The sequence below is a fragment of the Zonotrichia leucophrys genome, chromosome 12 (assembly GCF_028769735.1).
Source record: "Zonotrichia leucophrys gambelii isolate GWCS_2022_RI chromosome 12, RI_Zleu_2.0, whole genome shotgun sequence".
Classification (NCBI taxonomy): domain Eukaryota; kingdom Metazoa; phylum Chordata; class Aves; order Passeriformes; family Passerellidae; genus Zonotrichia; species Zonotrichia leucophrys.
Genome location: NC_088182.1, coordinates 8,775,112 through 8,794,735, shown reverse-complemented (window position 1 = coordinate 8,794,735; position 19,624 = coordinate 8,775,112). Strand labels below are relative to the sequence as shown.

The 19,624-nt window shown below is 43.7% G+C and overlaps 1 protein-coding gene across 4 annotated transcripts in view; it reads right to left on the bottom strand.

Moving 5' to 3' along the window:
• Window positions 1-473: 473 nt before the first annotated feature.
• ARIH2 (ariadne RBR E3 ubiquitin protein ligase 2) overlaps window positions 474-19,624 on the bottom strand; it is a 31,906-nt gene continuing 12,755 nt past the window's right edge. The window contains exons 1-14 of one of the 4 annotated variants that reach the window (XM_064724520.1): window positions 17,955-18,163; window positions 15,332-15,399; window positions 13,596-13,659; window positions 10,840-10,987; window positions 10,223-10,344; window positions 9,222-9,331; window positions 8,287-8,404; window positions 6,735-6,785; window positions 6,613-6,634; window positions 4,993-5,144; window positions 3,762-3,905; window positions 3,339-3,407; window positions 2,333-2,416; window positions 1,377-1,860 (exon numbers count right to left, since the gene is read on the bottom strand). In XM_064724520.1, the coding sequence (XP_064580590.1) occupies window positions 1,789-1,860; window positions 2,333-2,416; window positions 3,339-3,407; window positions 3,762-3,905; window positions 4,993-5,144; window positions 6,613-6,634; window positions 6,735-6,785; window positions 8,287-8,404; window positions 9,222-9,331; window positions 10,223-10,344; window positions 10,840-10,984 (1,089 nt within the window). In that variant the 5' untranslated portion in view covers window positions 10,985-10,987; window positions 13,596-13,659; window positions 15,332-15,399; window positions 17,955-18,163 and the 3' untranslated portion in view covers window positions 1,377-1,788. Of the gene's footprint in view, window positions 1,861-2,332; window positions 2,417-3,338; window positions 3,408-3,761; window positions 3,906-4,992; window positions 5,145-6,612; window positions 6,635-6,734; window positions 6,786-8,286; window positions 8,405-9,221; window positions 9,332-10,222; window positions 10,345-10,839; window positions 10,988-13,595; window positions 13,660-15,331; window positions 15,400-17,954; window positions 18,164-19,624 lie in introns of those variants that run through there. The other 3 variants (XM_064724517.1, XM_064724518.1, XM_064724519.1) reach the window with 3 other exon arrangements.

Sequence of the window (19,624 nt, the reverse complement as noted above, 5' to 3'; positions counted from 1 at the left end):
ATAATCATGGCCACAGGATTAGCTCCTATGACAGCTACTCCTTGTTTAAACTAATGCATCAGTCTTGATAAAATCTGTGGGCCCAATTACACCTGCTGCAAATACCTGGGGCACGTCTCAGGTACATGAAAGAGGCTCCAACAGCAGAGTTAGCTTATTCTGACACGAGGAATTTAGCACTTTTCCCCCCTCCAGTTTAATCTTTATCAAATGACATTGCATAAGAACAATACAGGGATGCATCAAAGGCAACACTTCCAAGTACAGCATAGAAGAGAATCCCATGAGTTCCCCACAGAGGTGAAAATTTCCTCGGATCAGACTCCAGCTGCACCTGGCTGCAAACAAGAAGCTCCTGGTGCAAGTGACACAGATATCTGTGAAATCCTAATATATGGCCTGCTTCCTGTAGCAAACAGGCAAGAGTCAGCATTTAAGTAACCTTTTTTATGTTAACCCCTACTAAGATGAACTAGGTTTTTCATATTTTTATTTTAGTGTATATTTTACATTAGAAAAGAGAATGTTAATAAAAAAGCTCCACATGCTCCTAACAATCAATTTTCTGATAAATTCCCACCAGCATCAATACTAATATACAAATAAATTAATTTTGCTAGTTAATTTTCTGCCTGGCTTGGTGCAGGCTCTGCACAAGCAGGGCACCTGTATTCAAGTGCCCATCCACATTGCCAACACGTGCCAGGGAGTGTGTTGTACATAATCTTTCCTCCTCATAATGTAGTGGTGTTCAGTCTCACTTTGATGAATGAGATCAATTTTTCTCAGCCATGCTACCCAGCAGGCACAAATAATCTTTATCAGGCTGCATGGCACTGTTATAACATGGATTCTTTCACTCTGCAAAAGCCCCAAGCCTTGATTAACAACTGTATGCTACTACTCCCTCATCACTCACTTTGGCAATACAACATCCTCCCCACAAAAACAAGTAAAGCAAAAATCTACATGGAAGACCTAAATTCATCAAATGCAGAATCTGATTTCTCTCAATTTCTCTCAAACTCAAGCATATCCCCCAGTGTTAACCCGGTGTGTCCCCTACAATTCCTCTGTTTGCTTTTGTCTGTGTAGCTGGATTTTGCACAGCTGACTTACAAGAAAAAAGAGATGTCACATGTGATCATACTGAATCACAGCCACTGCTGGTACTGTCAGGCCAGGCACAGCAGCAGCCACCCTTAACACCAGCCACTCTCCTCATGCAATGCCAATGCTGCAACGCCCTGGTTAAAGGAGCATTGGAAAATCTAGCTGAGATATTTTTTTAACCTCCTTCAATGACTAGGAGGATTTTTGGGTCAGAGGAAGGGAGAAGGAGAGGGGGAAAAAGCCCATTAAATTTACAAGCAGATTAAGGAAAAACACTCCACTGCCAATTTATTTTTAAAAAGGGTTTTGTGTTATTCTAAGGTTTGTCTGTATAATTGTACAACCGTTGAAAATTACATAAACTGTAATGATCTAACACTATTAACAGCCATTCAGAAAAAAACTCCCTCCCCTTCTGAAACCATCAAGGGCAGGAGGGAAATGGCCCAGGAAATATGCCAATCTGAGCTCTGGCCTCTAGCCTGGCAGAAACAGAAACAGAAAGATAAGAGAACAAACTGGACTAAAAGGTGGTGTTTGCATGTGTCTGACTTGCAAGGGGAGGGGTGGCTTTGTCCTTGGCCGTGTTCTCCCAGAGGCAGTGCCTGCTTATCCCAGTGAAGCTACCATCACTTCACTGCTGCTCTCACCCCTGCACTGTCACTTCCTCCTCTCTTATGTGTCATGGAAGTCTTTCAGCAGGGTCCTCCGTCTCTGCTCTGCTATGTGCATCTGATTCTCTAAGTCCTGGTAAAAGAGAAGGTACAAACTGTTAGCATAAAATCCCTGGAGAAGACCTCATTTTCCTTAGGGACACCGAACTCCAGCTTGAGAAGCACCAACCATCACACACTTCATGCACACTCTGGATTACAAGATCCCAGATCCTCTTCCTTTTTATGTGGGCTCCCTCTGCAGTTTCCCAGCACCTGCTCTGTCTAAAATGCTACACACTTAAGAAACCTACTTTTCATCAGAAGGCTGCATGCAGTCTCCTCCAGAGCTCCATGGGACTTGTTTAATTCTGCAGGAATCCCTGCAGCCCTCCCTCCTCTCCCACAAGGCAGTGAGCATTCTGCATCTACATCATCTGTTGGCTAAAGGTGGTTTCTGGATCTAGCTTCTCAAACCCTCACTTGACAGCCTCAGTGCTCCTGCAGAAGTGTTAAGCCCAACAAACAAAATCTAGCCAACAAGCTCAAGCAAGCAGAACACTCACCCCTCTGTCATAGCTGTCTGCTCGCTCCACCTTCCATGAGAGATTTTCAATTTCAGCTTCCAGCTGGGCCTGCTGGTATTCAAACTGCAAAGAGCAAAATAAGAGACATCAATAAGAAACTGGTTTAGTGGAGCAGTTTCATTACACTTGAGGAGCAGACAAATGTGTCCTGCTGTCAGCAGTGCTGGCAGAGCAGGATTGTGTCTCCTCCTCATCCACCTTCACCCAGATGGGATCACCCCTTCTGGGCTTTTCTTGTGTAAGCACTCCCCAACCTGCATCACTCAAAATTAACCCAGTCAGCCTAAAAACACTGCACGTGACAAGTATCTCCTAATTCAGCTTATTTTGCCATAAACAGGTCACAAGATGCTCTCCTAAGTAGCTCTGCAGGCAGAGTGAAGGGACTGTTAACCACTGCTGGGAGCAGCAACTTGTTCCACAGGCAGTCAGATCCAGAAGAGAACATCTGCCCACAGCCTTAGAGAACACATGATGCCATGAAGAAAGATTCTATAACAGGTTTTACAGGACAGCTGAGTCAAAGAAAAATTCTTTCCTGAATTCAATGTTTTTGGACTTTTTCAGTCCATGAGATGCACCAAGCCAGTAAGGAACTTATAGCAGGAATAAAAAGCAAAGCTACACCCTGATCCAAGGAAAAACTCTCCTCCAGCAGCTCTTCACAGGAAATATGGCCCACAGCTTTGTGATAAATCTTACCAAGAAATAAATGCACACTTCCAGCCTCAAAACATTCTGGATAAATGGCTTGTTAGTGAAAGTGCAGTGAAGTGCCCTGGGAAAATAATGTAATGTATAAGAGGACAGAGCTGCTGGTCGACTTGAAGTGAAGAAGAAAGGTGCAAACCCACCTATTTATCCTGTCCTTACCTCAGACTCAGGACTAATATTTCAGACACTGCCCAGCTCTGGAATTCAGCCCAGCATGCTGCCAGCTATACCCCAAAAAGTTACCAGCAAACAAAAGAGCAGAGCATCTTACCAGCTTCTTTCTGGGACCAGACTCCATGTAGTAGGCATAGGGATATGTGTACTGCAGGGTGTAACGACACTGTCCAAGAGTGGGAGGGAGAGAGAGAGAAACAGACAGGAGTCTCAGTCTTGGAAGTCAGCACAGTCATATTTATGCAACCACTACAGGCTAAGAAGCTCCCTCCTGACAACTGGAGACTTCCTGGTAGAATTTCCTACACCTTCCTTGGAAGAACTTGTGCAGGTCTGTGTACTGTGGAGCATGACTTCACAGAGGTCACTCCTAGATGATTTTTGGTTTGTTCATGTCCTATACCAGAAGTACTGTCCCACATAACCAGAACTCTTAAATTTCCTTCCTTACTTGGTGTTATGAATTTAGCATTCTGGCATGTATTCTCTTCACTGTGCTAAACAAGAGACAATTACTCACCTTTGCAAGTAGTTTTGCAGCATTCTGTAGATATTGCCAATCTATCCATGTTCCCAAGTTGTTCATAACTCTTTCTTGGATTTTCTCCTGGATTCGTTGGTATGTCTGTGCCTCCAGCTGTAGGCTTTTATTGTGATTCTCCCACTGCAAGAGGTGGGGAGACAGGGAAAGGAAAAAACCAGCATGAGAACAGAGTACTACTGCTGTAAAAGCACAAGCTCTAGCAAGCAGAAATTGGAGTGGGGCAGGAGTCCAGCAAGGCAAGACATGCTGTGGGAAAGAATGGCAAGGCAGCACCTCCAGAAGCAAGTGGCAGAGGCTGCAGACAACAGACTGACAGCAGCAAGAACAGGGAGCAAACCCAGCTCCTCCGAGTGGGAATGCCCTCTGGCCACACAGTGACCTCGTGTCTAACAAGTGGGAAAGGACTTAAATATAATATAATAAATGTAATCATGGTGATTCCTCTACTTAAAGGATTTCTATAGGAAGGTCAAGAGAGTAAATTAACATTTGACATGGGCTCAGTGAACTCCAGTATCCATGTGCACATTTATTTCCCAAAGCCTGTTGGTCTGGAGAGCCAGGAATGAAGGCATTTATTTTACTACAGGACTTGGCTCATGCTGTGAAGAATAAACTCATTTTAATGGGGAAACTGAAATGCAGCAGTATTTAACATCTACCACATTCTCTTCTAGAGACACTGCTGTGGAGTTGCTCTGCATGGCCAGGTGCATGGAGCCTGCTGCGTGGACAGACATGCTCTGATAGCAGCTTTAAAAAATGTGATTACATGAAATTTTAGTAAAAAGCTTGCTACAGCCAATGGAACTTTGAACATGGTACAATTTATTTAGTTTTTATCTGTATAAAGATGTACTGCAAGGAACAGAAGTTCCCCAGTCCTGAAAGGAAATGATTGGAGCAATATCTATCTACTGCAGCAGCACTCAGCCTGCAGGTACATAGTACAGTGGCACACAGATAATTCTGATTTTCTCTAGCACAAGGGAATATAGGAGTGAATACAAATTGCTTTGGGTATGACATCACTGGATTGGATGGGACTTCCAGGGCAGGATTTTGAGTGAAAAACAACAGGGCCTGAAAATTCTGCACAGATTCTCTTTGGGCACTTTCTTGCACGGAGATTGCTGGCAATGACCTTTGCACCAGGCAGGGAGCATTAAAAGGCTACAGCAGCTCTGGCCAAGGAGATGTCTCCTACCCTCTCAAAATAGAACAAGTACTTCTTAAGGGCCTCCCTGGCCTGTGCTTGCTGACTCTGGTTTACAATATCAGGATTCTCTTTGTACCGACTGCATTCGTAGTACTCGCTGCCGTGAGTCTTCCAGTCTCCCAGACACATCCAGCAGAAGTCTGCAGAAAACAGCAAAAAACCCACTGTGATGCACAGGAAAAAAACCTCTGAGAAAGAAAAACTTCAGGAGACAGAGCCCATCTGTGTTCAGATATTTCTGCTAAGCCAAGAAACACACACGTTCTGTGTCATCTTGCAAAACAGAACTCAGCAGTGAGCCAAAAATACCAGCCTGTCTTGAAGATTTTAATTCCATAGCCTCTCATTCAACTATGGACAGTAAATCTTGAAGCTCTGCATCCTGTACACCAAAACCACTGGGCAGAACTGCACTTGCACCCTGCACAGACTGTCACTCTAGGTTAGAGAAGAGGCTGTCAGTCTCTTTTGTGAGCTGCCCCCTCCCCACCATGGGCACACTGCCCCATGCAAACCTCAGTCTGAATAAAACAATTGGATCCAAAAGTGAACTAAGTGATGCAAAAGAAAGCCTGCCCTCAGTTCTCTCCAGAAGGGAACAACCCAGGTCAGATGTCACTGGCTTATGACACTTCGAGTTAGAAGCTGCTAAAATAGGAAGAAGGCAGAGTAAAGAGAGCAATAATAAAAATAGCAAAACATGGCAATTTTCTGATTTCAGAGTGAGGCTGTGAGTGTTCTGCTGCAAAGAAAAAAAGATGGAGACTAAGTTGCTACAATAGGAATCCCTTTTGTGTTACTTATGATAATGAGACTGAAAACTGTAATTCCCAGGTTCATCAGCCTTCTCAAGTGCTAAGTCACCATGGTATCTTGGCGCTTGCCTCCTCCCCCTTGTCACAAAGCTCCATCAAAGCACATCCAGTGCTGCCAAGAACCCCAAAGGAAATGAGAGGACAGTCATCTTTAATCACCTTCCCAATAAGGTTCTGATATCACAATAGTTTCTAGTGGTACACTTAGTTGTATTCAGCCCTCTGAGTTATCTCACTCCAAGGCAACAGAAATTAATTCTGCCATGAAAAGGTAAGTGCAAGAACAGGGCCCACACAATGGGCCAAAGACACTCAGGCTGCTAATTGCACGGGAGTGGACTGAGAAGTTCAACATCTGCAGCCCCATATAACAATTCACAGCTCCTGCAGTTTAAGCTGAAGCTCATTATTTCCATCACTAAGCAGAAGGACTTAAGCTGACCTGAGTAAATGGCTACGTTTGACAATATTTTCAGCTGATTAAAAATACAATTATATGGAAAGCTCTCCTGTGAGATGGATTGCACTGTTAATATTCTGGAGACTTCTCTATCCAATAGACATGTCAGGGGCAAAAGCCAAATCAGCACTGCAGAACTCAGCTGAGAACACAGCCATTGGGGAAAAAAAAAGCTATCACACAGAAATCTGTAATTAATATCCTGTTCAGCTTTTACTAGGGACAAAATATTTCAGCCTGTGTTCACAATTTTTCTTAATATCATGAAAAAAGAGAAGGGATCATCACCACTGACAAATATTGCAGAGAAAACAGCTTCCAAACCAAACTTACCATGCTTGCATTTGGAACATTGCTGAAAAAGAAGAGACAAGAGGCATTTGGTTAGCAGAAAGTGTGGGAAAAAAATTCCACTTAGAACAAGGGAGGTTTGACGTGTTCAGGGAATTACTCACCATGTGATTGCAGCCTCCGTTCTTCTCAATACAGATATTGCACTTGGGACACTGAGGAAACAGACACAATTGTTAGATCCAACTCTAGCAGCCTTCTGAAGAATGACAGCACTTGTGTGATTATTCCTCTTTGCCTTTTTTTCTTAAAAATATGCATTCATGTATGAGAAATATTCTCATATGAGAATATTAGCATTTTCACCCTGCTTCCCACCAGCTCCTGACAGCTCCACTTAAAAGATGGCAGAAAGGCAAAGTCAGGAAGTTGCACTGCAGCACTAGACTGTTTGCTCAAGAAAACAAATTTACTGTTGTTACTCCATGTAAAACTGAAGGTCTTGCTGAGTTACCCCTCTGCAGTTCCTCAGGCACAGGGACACAATTAGTTCATGTATGACAGTGTATCATTTGACTACAGATAATTGTCATTATATTTTGCCTTCAGCAGCCACTAACAAATGATATCTCAGCTACCTGCAGAGAATCTGCCCAACCACAGGAAAGCTGCACATATCCCCACTCCACAGATACCCTGGAGTGTCCAGATACATTTTTTGGGCTGCATAGGTAAAAAGGAGAAAGTGAGCTTTGCTACTTTGTATAAATCTTCATGTCAGGCAAAATGTATGCCAGGATAGTGCTCAATAAAATAAAAATTCTACAAATAAGCATAGCAGAAACAATACCATCACCATGCTGACACCTTCTCCAGAGAAGGAAGGGAACTTGAAATCTCTGGTCTACCTAAGTACCCCCTTTCCTAACATAACTGAAGCTTGCAGCTAATCACCACTGTCACAACTGCCACTGGCCATGGCAGCACAAATGTAGCCAAGAACTGTTTTGAAGTCAGGCCACAAAATGCCCAAAAGACATCAAAAGTTCCAATCTCAAACAGGTAATTTAGAGGATAAAGATAGTACATTTATTCAACAATTCTATAGTAGGTAGGCTAGTGTGCACAGTATGTAATACTATTTCTTTGTCTTGGGGTCTAAACCTACTAGAAGTACTGCAATATCTAATTTACAGACTTCAACTGCTCCATTTTGCAGTCCTTGCCAAATCAAGACTTTTTCCCTTGCCCTCCAGCTCACAGTACTGCACAAAGTTTTGCAGGCTTAAACACCACTGGAGCCTTATTTGGTACTGACTTTGCACAGCCTCTCCTTCCATTTTAAATACATCTCCACTGATCATTTCAGAGTACCCACAATTCTTTTGCCTGTGGGAGGACAGCACACTTGGCAGTCAGACATTCACACCAGGTCTGGAATAAGGACCACCAGGTCCTTACTGCAGGAGGGCACTGAGCCTCCCACACAAAGCTTTCCCAAGGCACTCAGTTGAGTTACACCACTGCCATAGGGATGTAATTAGCTCACATATGACAGGAGCTTCTGACAGAAGCTTCTTGACAGTCCCTAGGGAGCTGTAAGGATTTGCAGTCTGCAAAAAAAGAAGAACACAATGCTATGTGTGTATAGAATTCTATCCTGGCTTCCAGGCAGGGCTAGAGGACAAGAAATAACATGCAGGTGCCTGTCCTTACATCTTTAGTGTGAGCACTGATGTAGTTGGCTGTTTCAGAGTCATCTGCACACTTGGTGAGCCATTTCCGAATGGTAGCGCAGTCTGTGGGTGCGTGGTACATCTGCCGACACTTAAAGCTTAAAAGGGGGGAGAAAAAAAAGAAAAAAACATATCAATTTCTATGGAAATGACTCAAGGATTGAGGTTTTCCTGACCAAAATCTGGGGGCCCAGTAAGGGATGGAAATGCTCTTGTCTATTAGTAGAGTGTGAAGACCAAAACTGAACTCCAGTTCTCCCTTCTTCTGTAAAGGCAGAGTGAGGATGGAAGTGAACCCACACCTGACAAATCATGTGTCTGAGGGCTGACTTGTCCCTTCCTAGAGCCCACCTATGTCTCCTCTAACATGACTACAGAGTTCTGGGGTGGACCAGTCACTTACAAGTAGCCTGACCCCAGTGGCTGATATCAGGCACCTGTATTAGCATAACTTGACAATACCTGCTTATACCCTGGGCCATGTGCATGGAGATACCAGAAAGCTGGGTCTCTAAACTGGGAGTCAAATGTTTTTAACAAACTTAATACCAGCAGATAGCAAGAAGGACTCTATGTTTACTACCAGAATCTATATCAATCACTTTCTCTGTAGGAAAATTTTTAACCTAGCCAAAACGTGAGAATGGTAAATTTGTAACCCCTTGGCTACTCAAGCTGTGCTCCCTGGTTGTCAGAACACCCAAGTTCCCAGGAGTTTAGGAAGCAAGGGGACGTCTGACCACCTGCAGAAGTCAGATCACAAGTGTCCAATTACTCAGGCTAACTCAAGTTACAAACAACTCTAGCAAAGCATTTCAGATCCTTCTACACACCCAATCTGTTGGCAAGCAAAAGTACTGGCCCTGAGGACAGCACAGACTTTCCCTGTGAGCTGTAACCTTCTCTGTTTCTTACCAGAAGACCTCATTGCAACGATTGCACTGCACCCGCCGGGCCTTTGGCTCTTGTACCTGTATGACCATGGGGCAATCTGCACCAGGGCACAGCTGCAGCTGGTAATGGCTCTGTGGGCACAGCAAGGAGTGAGATCAGCACTGGGTGCAGGAGACCATTATCTGTTCAACTTTAACCATTCCTACCCTCAAAAACATACAAAGCAGTTATTTTGTGTTAAAAATGAGTGGAAAGTGTCACCAGGTCTTGGCTATCAGAGCAGATCCTGCCTTTCCAAGTATGGAAGAGGTTTGTTAGTTACTTACAGCTTCTTTAGAACAGGGATTTCAAATGGATGGTTAAAAACTAAGCACAACAAACAAAACCCCACAATGACACTAAACAAACTATTTTACTCCAGTTGAGCTTTTTCCCCATCTTCTCCTTATCTCCCAGAATTTATTCAGCTGCTCTCCTGTGGTAGCCATTTCTTCTCAAAGGGCCTCTTATTGAGAAGAGGTGACACCATGTTTTCATATTGTTTTGCTGCTTTTTTAGTGTTCCCTGTCTGTTCCCAGAATACTCCTGTATATTTAACCTTAACAACTGCTGCTTTAATTTCAAAAAAACTCACATAAAATGTAATTGAGCAAGCCAATTCAGCTGGACTACCCTAAGTTGAGGGACCTATTTTTCTGAACCTAAAAATATTTATGTAAGAACAAGAAGGACTAGAATAATCAGATTGAAGTTTTGAAATTCTCAGCTGCACCACTCTGAGAATTCTGAAGCCCCAGCCAAGGAGTTAGTGGATGACCTTACAGCAGAATTTACTTTGGCAACCTGCTAGAGCATTTTGTCAGGGAGGCTGTCCTACAGAAGCAGCCACATCATGTCTATTGAGGACAATTTTGCTGCAGCTACTGCAGTTCTAATCAAAAATGCAAGACACTTCAAACAAAATTTCTGCAAGTCATTGGTGATTTGACCCAGGGTATTTTAAAACTGAAAAAATCTACTACCTCCACATAGTCCCTGAAGAGGTAGCGCCTGTATTTGTCTTTCAGCTCTTCACTAGGCAGCAATGGAAACACAAAGTCTTCTGGTGTCCGGAGTAGACAGTCCTGAGCCATGCAGGACACCCCTGAGAAGAGAAAGCAACATCACAGAACAGTGCAGCTCATACTAAGGGGTGAATGCACAGAGTACTCAGCACAGTTTCCTCAGTGCCATCTGTTGTTGTGGCAAGAGGGATACAACTGTGAACCAAACCAGGGCTGCTGAAAAGCTGAAGCCCAACTGTCTTCACCAAAAAATGACAGGGCAGATGTGCATCCAGGACCAGTGAGTGCTTCAGCCAGTATTCACAAGGTCAGATACTTAAATTAGAAAATTACATGTTACTGCCATGCCAACATGAAAAACAGGCTTGGAAAAGCCCAAAGCAACTCTGGCAACTACTGGCTTCTCCCCAACACAAAGGGAACAGATGTTTGCATCCACAAGCACTCCAGGGGCATTGCAACAGTACATCATCATAGATGCAAATTCTCTTCAACAGATTTGCAGTTTTTGACTTGTTACAGTCGTGCTCTTGACTCATCAGCAGGCCAGTGGGGCAGACACAGCCTGAACTCACCGACTCCAACACCGTCCTTGACGAGCACTGTGCAGTGCTGCTCCCAGCAGCTGCGGCAGAACTGGTGCTGACAGGCCAGGGACAGCAGGTTCTCCTTGCGGACAAACTGCATGCACACGGCGCAGTGGTGGGAGGAATGTACCATTGCCTGGGGAGAGACACAGCAGCAGTGCAGGGAGAGCATCCCAGACCTCCCAGAGCATCTTCAGCTCATCCTCACACACCTGCATCACCCTCACTGTGACAACAGTCTCCAGCGAGGTCCAGGCCAGAACAGGTTCATGAGCAGCTGGGGTGCTGCAATGCTGCACTGCCCCAAACAGTCAGTCCTTCTCAAGAACCTCTCATCTCACAAGCTGACAGTCACTGAAGAGTGCCTGCCTCTCCTCTAGTGCTGCCCAGAACCCCCCTGTGCTTTTCTGTTTCTTACTCTGGTCACTGTTTGAAATATGTCATTGTGTTAGTCCTTCCCTGGATTTACTGATATTCTCTGTTAGCTGGGCCAGACTATCTCCACAGGCTCTGGAGAGCAGCTGTCACTGCAAACAGACTTAGCAGTGCCCTTTTACCAGACAGTAATTTAGGGTAATGGAAGACATAATTGTAGAGTGTTTATATGGAGAGGAAAGGGAATTCACAAACTATCACCTCCCATCTCCTATCTTCTGCCTATGCTACATTTGGCAAAACTGGCATCATCCCTTCAGCTGAAAAGGGTTAAGAGGGTTTGTTTCAAATCAGGCAGAACTGCTATTGCTTCACCAAACCACTGAAAGTAGTCTGGTTTCCCCCTATGTAGTGCAGAGCTGATCCCTAGACAACAGATCCAGCCTTCAACACATCTCCACTCACCCCTGGGACCTGCAGAACTAGGTCTAGCCCAGCATCATCAAAGCCAAGGTTCTACAAAGCTGTCAGCTGCAGTTTATGTTCCAGTTTTTTCTTTCACAGAGAAGTCATATAATCACTTTGCATCCACTTTGCTACTGGTGGAGGAGCTGGTGCCAGCCTGCCATCAGTTTCCAGGCTGACCTCTGTGCTGGAGACGTGGAGCAGCAGCACCATGACTGACAGAGCTTGATTCATGGCATGGCCACATCAAAGAGGAAGTAATGCAAATTTGTTCTAAGTGGCCTCACTTCCAGACCAGAACAAGATTCACTGAGTCTGTAATTGCACTGATTGCCTGGATCAGCTGCTCAGCCTGAAAAGCTCATGTGCTACTTCCAACCCTTGCAACTGCCTCCCTGAGCTCACCTCTACAGCTTCTCCCTACAGGGTCAGCCCCTCTACAGACACTCACTAGGAGCATCTGTCCCCAGAATCATTCTGCATTACAAGCTGAAGCACAGAGCTCTAGCACACACAGACTGTCATGAATTGCCTAGCAAATCAAGCTTAAGTTAACCTTTTAACCATATCATCTTTCTCCCTAAAATAAAATCACAGTTTGTAGCAGACTGGAGAAATTATGAATAGCTCAAAACAACTAAAGTGTGTGTTTGGGGTGGGGCAGGACAAGTTCTGTGAGTGTGGGGTGGTCACTGCTCACATCCCACCCACTGGAGCCTGGAGCCTCTGAGGCTTTCCAGACCCACTTAAGAGGAGCACCTTACTGTCCTTGGCAGGAGCTTGATGCAGCAAAGCCAGACCCCAACCTCTCCCTAAACTCTGCCCACTTCTAAAGACTGACGCTGTTTATGAGATGGAGTGTGAGGAGGCAGCACCCACTGCAACAACTAAACAAATGCCTTATTCTGCAACTGAGCTGGCTCAGCTGCAAGAAAAATACAGCAGGCATGCAAAGGAAACTAAAACATGATGTGTGGAGGATTTCACTGATGGGGGAGACAGCATAAAGCTATTGGAGGATGAAACACAAGGATTTGAAAAAGAAAGATTTTCTTTTCTGGACTTTAAGCAGATAATTTGAGCCCATGAAGCTTACACTTCTGTCAGCTTAACTTTTTCACTATCTACTAGTTACAAGAGAGCACAGATGTCAAACCAGGCTTTCAAGATCTCCTCTCCCCCACAACCCTGAATGCTTCCCAGATGTAGTATTTTATCACCCATAATCTGACACATGGCAATGTGTTCCTAGGGTAATTCTTCATTGTACCAAGACACCCACTGTGAATGAAATCCATAAGCATGCAACAGGAAGTTTCTATTTAAAGGGGGTGGGAAGCATCTGAAGATCTGTGTAGCCCTGGCTACAAAAAACAAGTTGTTGGTTCAAATATCAGCACTGACTGACTCAGCAGCAACACAATTCACTGGGAAATTTAGCTTAAGCACCCCTGAGCTGAGCAGTGCAAATAGATAAAAAAGATAAAAGAAAAGACAAAAAAAAAAATCTAAAAAATCTGTTCCAGACACAGACAAGCTCTGCTCACTCTGTGCAGCCAGAACTTCCTTTCAGTGTCTTTACAGAATTGGAAAAGGCAGCCAAGCCCCTGCACTCTGTTCCTTCCATTGTCTGCCATCACTTGTGCCAAAAAATGATCTTAATTTTCTTGAAGAAAGTAATTCTTGAACACTACCTGAAGCCAGCAGCAAAGCTGCTATTTAAATATTAGAGCCTTCTTGAATGCATTCTCATTTCAGAAATAAACCCAGCAATGAATCAGGGTGTCAGACCAGAGCTTGCAAAGGGTTAACACTGGCAGAGGATGCCATTGGTAATGCAATCCCCCAGGAGGGGGGTCAGAGGTGTCTGCCAAGGGAACAGACGGGATGGTTTGCATACTTACATGTTTGGATGAGGTGGGCTGAACTCGAGCTTCTACTAGCAACTGGGCAGGATTAGACTTGTGCCTGAAAAGGCAATTGAAGAATGATCAAATCAAGTTCTGCATACATTTTGCTTCGTTAAAATTGATCCTTCTTGCCTGAATAAACAGTTGTCTCTGTGCAAATAGTAGGGTAGGTTTCCACAAGGAAAGTGGAAATGTCTCCTGTGTGAGGCTCTTCATACAGAGAGCTGAGCTCCTCTCAACAAAACCTTATGAGAGTTTATTCAGAACCAGAAATACTACTTCTGGTAATGGATTAACATTTCCCTTATACATCTTGATAAATATTTTTCTACAACTTTCTCTCTCCCCTGAAAAATTATTTTTAAGCTAAGATTTTCCATCCACACTCCTAGAGCAGTCCTAAGCCACTGTCCATAATAACACACACAGTGAGGCTCTGGACCATCTCCTATTCCTCTGTAAAATTAAGCTGTCCTGGCTAAGTCTCACCTTAACTCCAGACTATTGTCTATTTAAGTGATTACTCTGTGACAGATTATCACCCTTTGGGCATATGAAGCTGTCTATCAGCAGCCATATAATTAAACACATTTTGCTGTTTGTGATTTCCTTTGCAGACAAATGTTTATATCTCACTGAATGCAGAAACAGCAGCATCACTGCTGTGGCCTTGCTGTAAGTCCTCCCTCCTCATCAGCACTTCTTAATTGTACTAGTGAACCTTCTTTTGACAATTTCATTTTTTATCAAGAGAGAAGTTTGAGGACTAGATCAACAGGAGAACAATGTGCAAATTCATCACTTTAGAAGTAAACCCTTCCCCAAATTTCTTCTTGTTTAAACCTTATCAGTGAACCTGCAGGATCATCCAGAGCTGCTATGCAGGAATCTCACCCTCCTTGAACCCCAGGGAAAAGCTTTCACAGGATACAGGGTAACCAAGGAGGCAACAGCATCCATAGACAGGATGCATTTTCCATACATTCTCTGGATAATGTTGCTGGCTACAGGGCCAAAAATGTCTGGGCAGAATGAGTCAAGCTGATATGCTCTATTTTCAGACAATGTTCAGTTCTGAGCCAGTGTTCTGTGGGGGGGCTGCAGCCAGCAGTGCCTCCCAATGCACTTCCCACATACATTTGGGCTCAGTCTGAACCCTCTTTTTGAAATCAGCTGGAGAGCTTTGTTAATTACAGTGACACTGACCAAACAAAGGAGCTGCAATGCTCAGATCTCTCACTTTATCTTCCCCTGCTCTCCAAATGCTGGCCAGCTTGGGAAAAAAAAATCACTTAAGGTCAAAAGGAACAAAAACTGCAGTGTGAATGTACTACTAAAGACTACATCAGTAGAGGGTCAGTGCTCCTTTATGATTTATGGCTCCTGTGTTCAAAGCAGAACATATGTTTATTAAATAAATATAGATGCAGCGCTGTCAATCTGCTATCTCAAAATTTAAGATAAATCTATCTAGAGGGTTCCTAGCATAATAATAATTCCTAAACTGAAAGACATTTACCACTACTACCCTGTCCCTGCTTAAAAATTTCTTACAGGCACTGTAGCCTCAACAAATCAGTAGCTTTCCTCTGCTCCCTAAAATGGGCTGTGTGTCCTGCTTCCAGGTCCAAAGACACTTGCCAAAAATACCTATGGAGCACCCTGAGCATTTCTGCTTAGCCAGGAGGGAAAGCACTAAGCACAGATGAGATAAGACTATTTACACTTACCTTTCCAAAATCTCTGAGATTTGCCAGTGGAAACTAACTAATACTAGCTTTGCAACAGCATGTGATACCTAGGTGGAAAATAAAAGAAAAAAAAAAAGGTCAAACTTTACACATTTGGAAGCCACACCTCTGCTTAGGAGTATGATTTTTATATAAAAATTGTACAATCTCAGTACAACATCCCAGTGATAACCAATTCACATTAAATTGCTGGACATGATGCTCACAGCCAGTACATCTGCAATACAAAAGCTGGAATGAAGTATGGGTGTACCAAAAACTAACTCATGTACTTGGTTACAACAGCACAGAGAGGAAGGAATCAAGAATGCACTGGAGTAGCTTAACTGCTCAAGGAAGCCCCACATGCAGTCCTGACTGTCATCCCCACTCCAGAGAGCCACACTAGACTGCAATCAGGGTCCTCACAAGAAATGCAAAATAGGAACCCCAGGGCAGACAGATACCCCTTAATGAGGTGGAGAAGCAGCAACAAGCTGCAAATGTGACAGCAAATGTAACAGGCAAACTGGGACAGCAAAGGGTAGGGGGAAAATACAAAACATTTTGCCAGCCCTTCACTGTAGAGAAGAAAGTTACATGCTGGAGTGGAGAGGGAGATAGAAAACTCCAGTGACAGGCCCTGTTTCCATGAGAGCTGCTTGCATTACGTGGACTCTTGGCAAACGGTGGCACAATCCGTGCTAGCCTGAGCACCACCAGAGTATGCAATGTGACATTTAAAGTCATGCTACAAGGGTACAAGCAAACAAGTTCTCCTCCATTTTATGTATTAGTTTATTTCAGAAGAAAACAGACCTCTCTGCTTGCACAAAAAGACTCCTACCCACCAAGAGGACAGACATCTGCTGAGCTGATAGACCTTCACCCTGCTGCTCAAGCCCTTCAGGTCCTAGAACTCAAACAAGGCAGGTGTCCTCCAAACAACAGACCTTTTCCAGGGGAATTCAGGGCTGACAATGCCTGTCTCTTCACTGCTATTTGTGCTACGAAGCACCTGGGCAAGTTCAGTGTCTGCACTTCTGTATTCAAACACCCTCTGACACCAAAGGGCTCTGCCTCCCTCACTCCAAGACGAGCTATCACCAAGGCATCTCTCTACTTTGCTCACAGAAAACAACTCCTTCTGTTCTAGCTGCAGGAAAAGTTCTTTTTGTGGTTTTTTCTCCTAGAGAAGCTGTCAGTCCCAATCATTGGCTGAAATGCCCCAGGCCCTCCTGAACCCTGCTACAGGTGAATCACAGCATGTGATGTAGTACAGAGAGCACACCAACACAATCCTGCATGGAAAAACAAGCAATGGTCACTCCTACAAAGAGAGTCAGGCTCTGCACACCCAGAAGCAGCATATTCATTGCTCTCCTAAGTCAAGCCTGCTCAAGAGGTGCAGTTTCACAACACAACTGACCTATAGCTGCCACATGATACTGCCCTGATCCTGCACTGGCATTTTTCAGTGCTGGACAGTTGGGTCAGTGAATTAAATCAGAGCAACACCAATTCATAAAGCAGATGTGGTGTTTAATTGACTCCTATCCATCTCTACATTCTGATGTGCCCACTTTGCTGGCCACTAAGAAATCCCACTAACAAAAGAGCAATTTTCAATATACAAATAACCCTTTTTCTAGGAGAACCAATGCACTAGCTCATGCTGTGCAAGACCTGACATGTCACCCTCCTCAACTTTAGCAGCAATGTGATGTGACCCTCTGAAAGCAAAGGCTGCCAGGCAGCATTGCCCTCCCTCCCAGCACAGAACCTGTGATCAGATGGAGCGTGGCACACAGGGCTGCTGCTGCCAACACACACAGTCTGCATGGCTGCAGGGACACTGCCAGCCTGGGATGGGCTGTTATCCTAAGCCCCCAGCCTGGCAGACCCAGACAGACACCTCTGACTTGTCTGTACAAGGAAAACATCTGCATTTCAGTCTGTAAAACAAACAAGCACCAGGAATGTGGTCTCTACAAGACTGGCTTCCTACAAATGCAAACCACATGCTAATGAATCATTCTTTAGCAGTAATGAAACTATTTCTCAGTAGCAGGAAGGAAGAACTGACAGAAGAAAACAAACTGCTGGACTTAAATGGGAAGCTGATTTGTAACATAGGAAAATGAGTATTTTTCAGTTGGATTTTCAGAGCCTGAGGTATAGCATTTGTTGCAGCATCACAATTCCATGGAGGTAGTTGTTCCCTGAGGAGGAGTCAAGTACATTCAAGACTGAAGATGTATGGAAAGAGAAAGACAAATACCAGCAGACATTTCTGAAATTTAACAAACTATCCTAACACAATCAAATGCTTTTGAGCCAAATTATACATCAGGCAAAGTGTGGAATTAATGCTCCAGAAGGATGCCAGACTAACAGATCCAGAAGAATAACAAAGCTTCTGTGACTATTCCTATTTAACTCCAATTACAAGCACTGACTAGATCAGCTCTAGTGCTAATTTTAGTACCTTCATCATAAAAGCATACAAGAATACAAAGCACACAAGAATATAAAAAATAGAAATTCTCAATTCATAAAGCCTGATCCATGACATCAGACCGCTTTCATAAAAGCCCTGAAGCAGAAAAATGTTTGATACTACCTGATTGGAGTGTATGTGATCTTGCAAAACAGAAGTCCCAGAGCCAGACAGTCGCAGCAATAAATGCTCAGTGTCCTTGGCACAAAGTACCAGCTCTTACAGATTAAAGACAGGTAACATTCACACTGTAAGGAAGAGGGATGGGAGAGCAGCAAACAGCTGATGAGGCTGGGGCTGTGCCTGCTGAGTGGAGTCTCACTGACAAGGCTGGGAATTGAGAAGAATTTACAAATGTAAATACCATCAGGGGCCAACACTACTGAGGAGATTCCAGAAAACAAGCATGAGAAGAAAAACAAATGTCTAACAAAAGCCTGCTTCTATTGATTAGCAGCGCTCCCCAGCCTCTCTTCAATGACTGCATACTCACAATGACTGAATGATTGTACCAAGTCAGCCAGTTCTTCCACAATAACACCCCAGAGCAGTTGAAGTATTTCTTTGTAAGCAGGAGCAAAACCATGCTGAACACAGAAAAATACCATTCCAGTCAGAAGTTTGGTCCATGTGTACATACTCAGTATCTTACAGTTCTGAAGAAGCAATGTACAGAAGCTGATACTGCTGGCACACTGTCCATTGGGTGAAACTTCAGTCAGGGAAATGCTTCATTGAAGTACCTCAAACTTACAAAACACTTCAGAAAGAGCATTGATTCAGTCCCCTATCAATCACTGGGTGCCACAAGATCTCAGGAACAGAAATGCTTTGTCTCAGACACAAAACACATTAAAAAAAATTATGCCTCTGATAAATTGTCTGCTTTGTTTAAACTTTCCTGTTCTCATTTCAGAATCCCAAGAACCAAAAAAGGCAGTAACACAGCCCACTTGGTGTCTTGCTGGCAGCAGCTTCTTTCAGTGAAATACTTCTACAGACCCCAGTGCAAAGGGGAATGTTTATTCTATATGTTGCACTCTTCCAGTATTTGCCTGCAACCCATCAATTATGCCAGTGCTTCTATATAGCCTGACTTCTCCCAAACTCCTCTGTCTGGGATTAAATTTATTTAAGTTTAGAAGCTGAAAGCAATAGTCATGCTAATTTTTTTACTTTTCCTCATTCTCATTTCTGGACCAACAGCTTAAAACTTTAATATCAAAGATAAGCCCAGTCCAAATCTGAACCTGGAACACTTCAGATTGAAAACCAAACTTCTTTCTCCATGATGTGGCAGCAAAGCTGAACAGACAGAATCTCATCCAATCTGCCATTTCCAGCTTTATTTTAAAACAGGAACTTTATCACCTCCAAAGCCTCTTCCAAACCTCCACCAGTTTAACTCTGACTTATGGAGGGCTGCTGTTTGCCAGGAATGGCACCAAATGTTGATCAGTGCACTGGGAAAGGGGCACAGAGCAAGGGTGCCATGAGGAAGCTGCTCTGCATAAGGAAAAGGCTCTACAGGAATTGTAAAAAAAGTCTGAAGATTTTACATAGTGCTGAACAAAATCAGATTCTGAAAGTGCAACAAAATCATAATGCCACTGCATCAAACACAAATGTATCCATTTTCTGGAAGAGTGCACAATATTTTTTTTCATTATTGTTTCCATCTCCATTTATCTTCTAGGTTCTTTAGTCTCCAAGATAAGCAAAATTCTCACATTTCTGAAGTGTGAAAGAGAGTCTGGCACTCTTTAGGATAAGACAATATCAAAAGAGTTTGC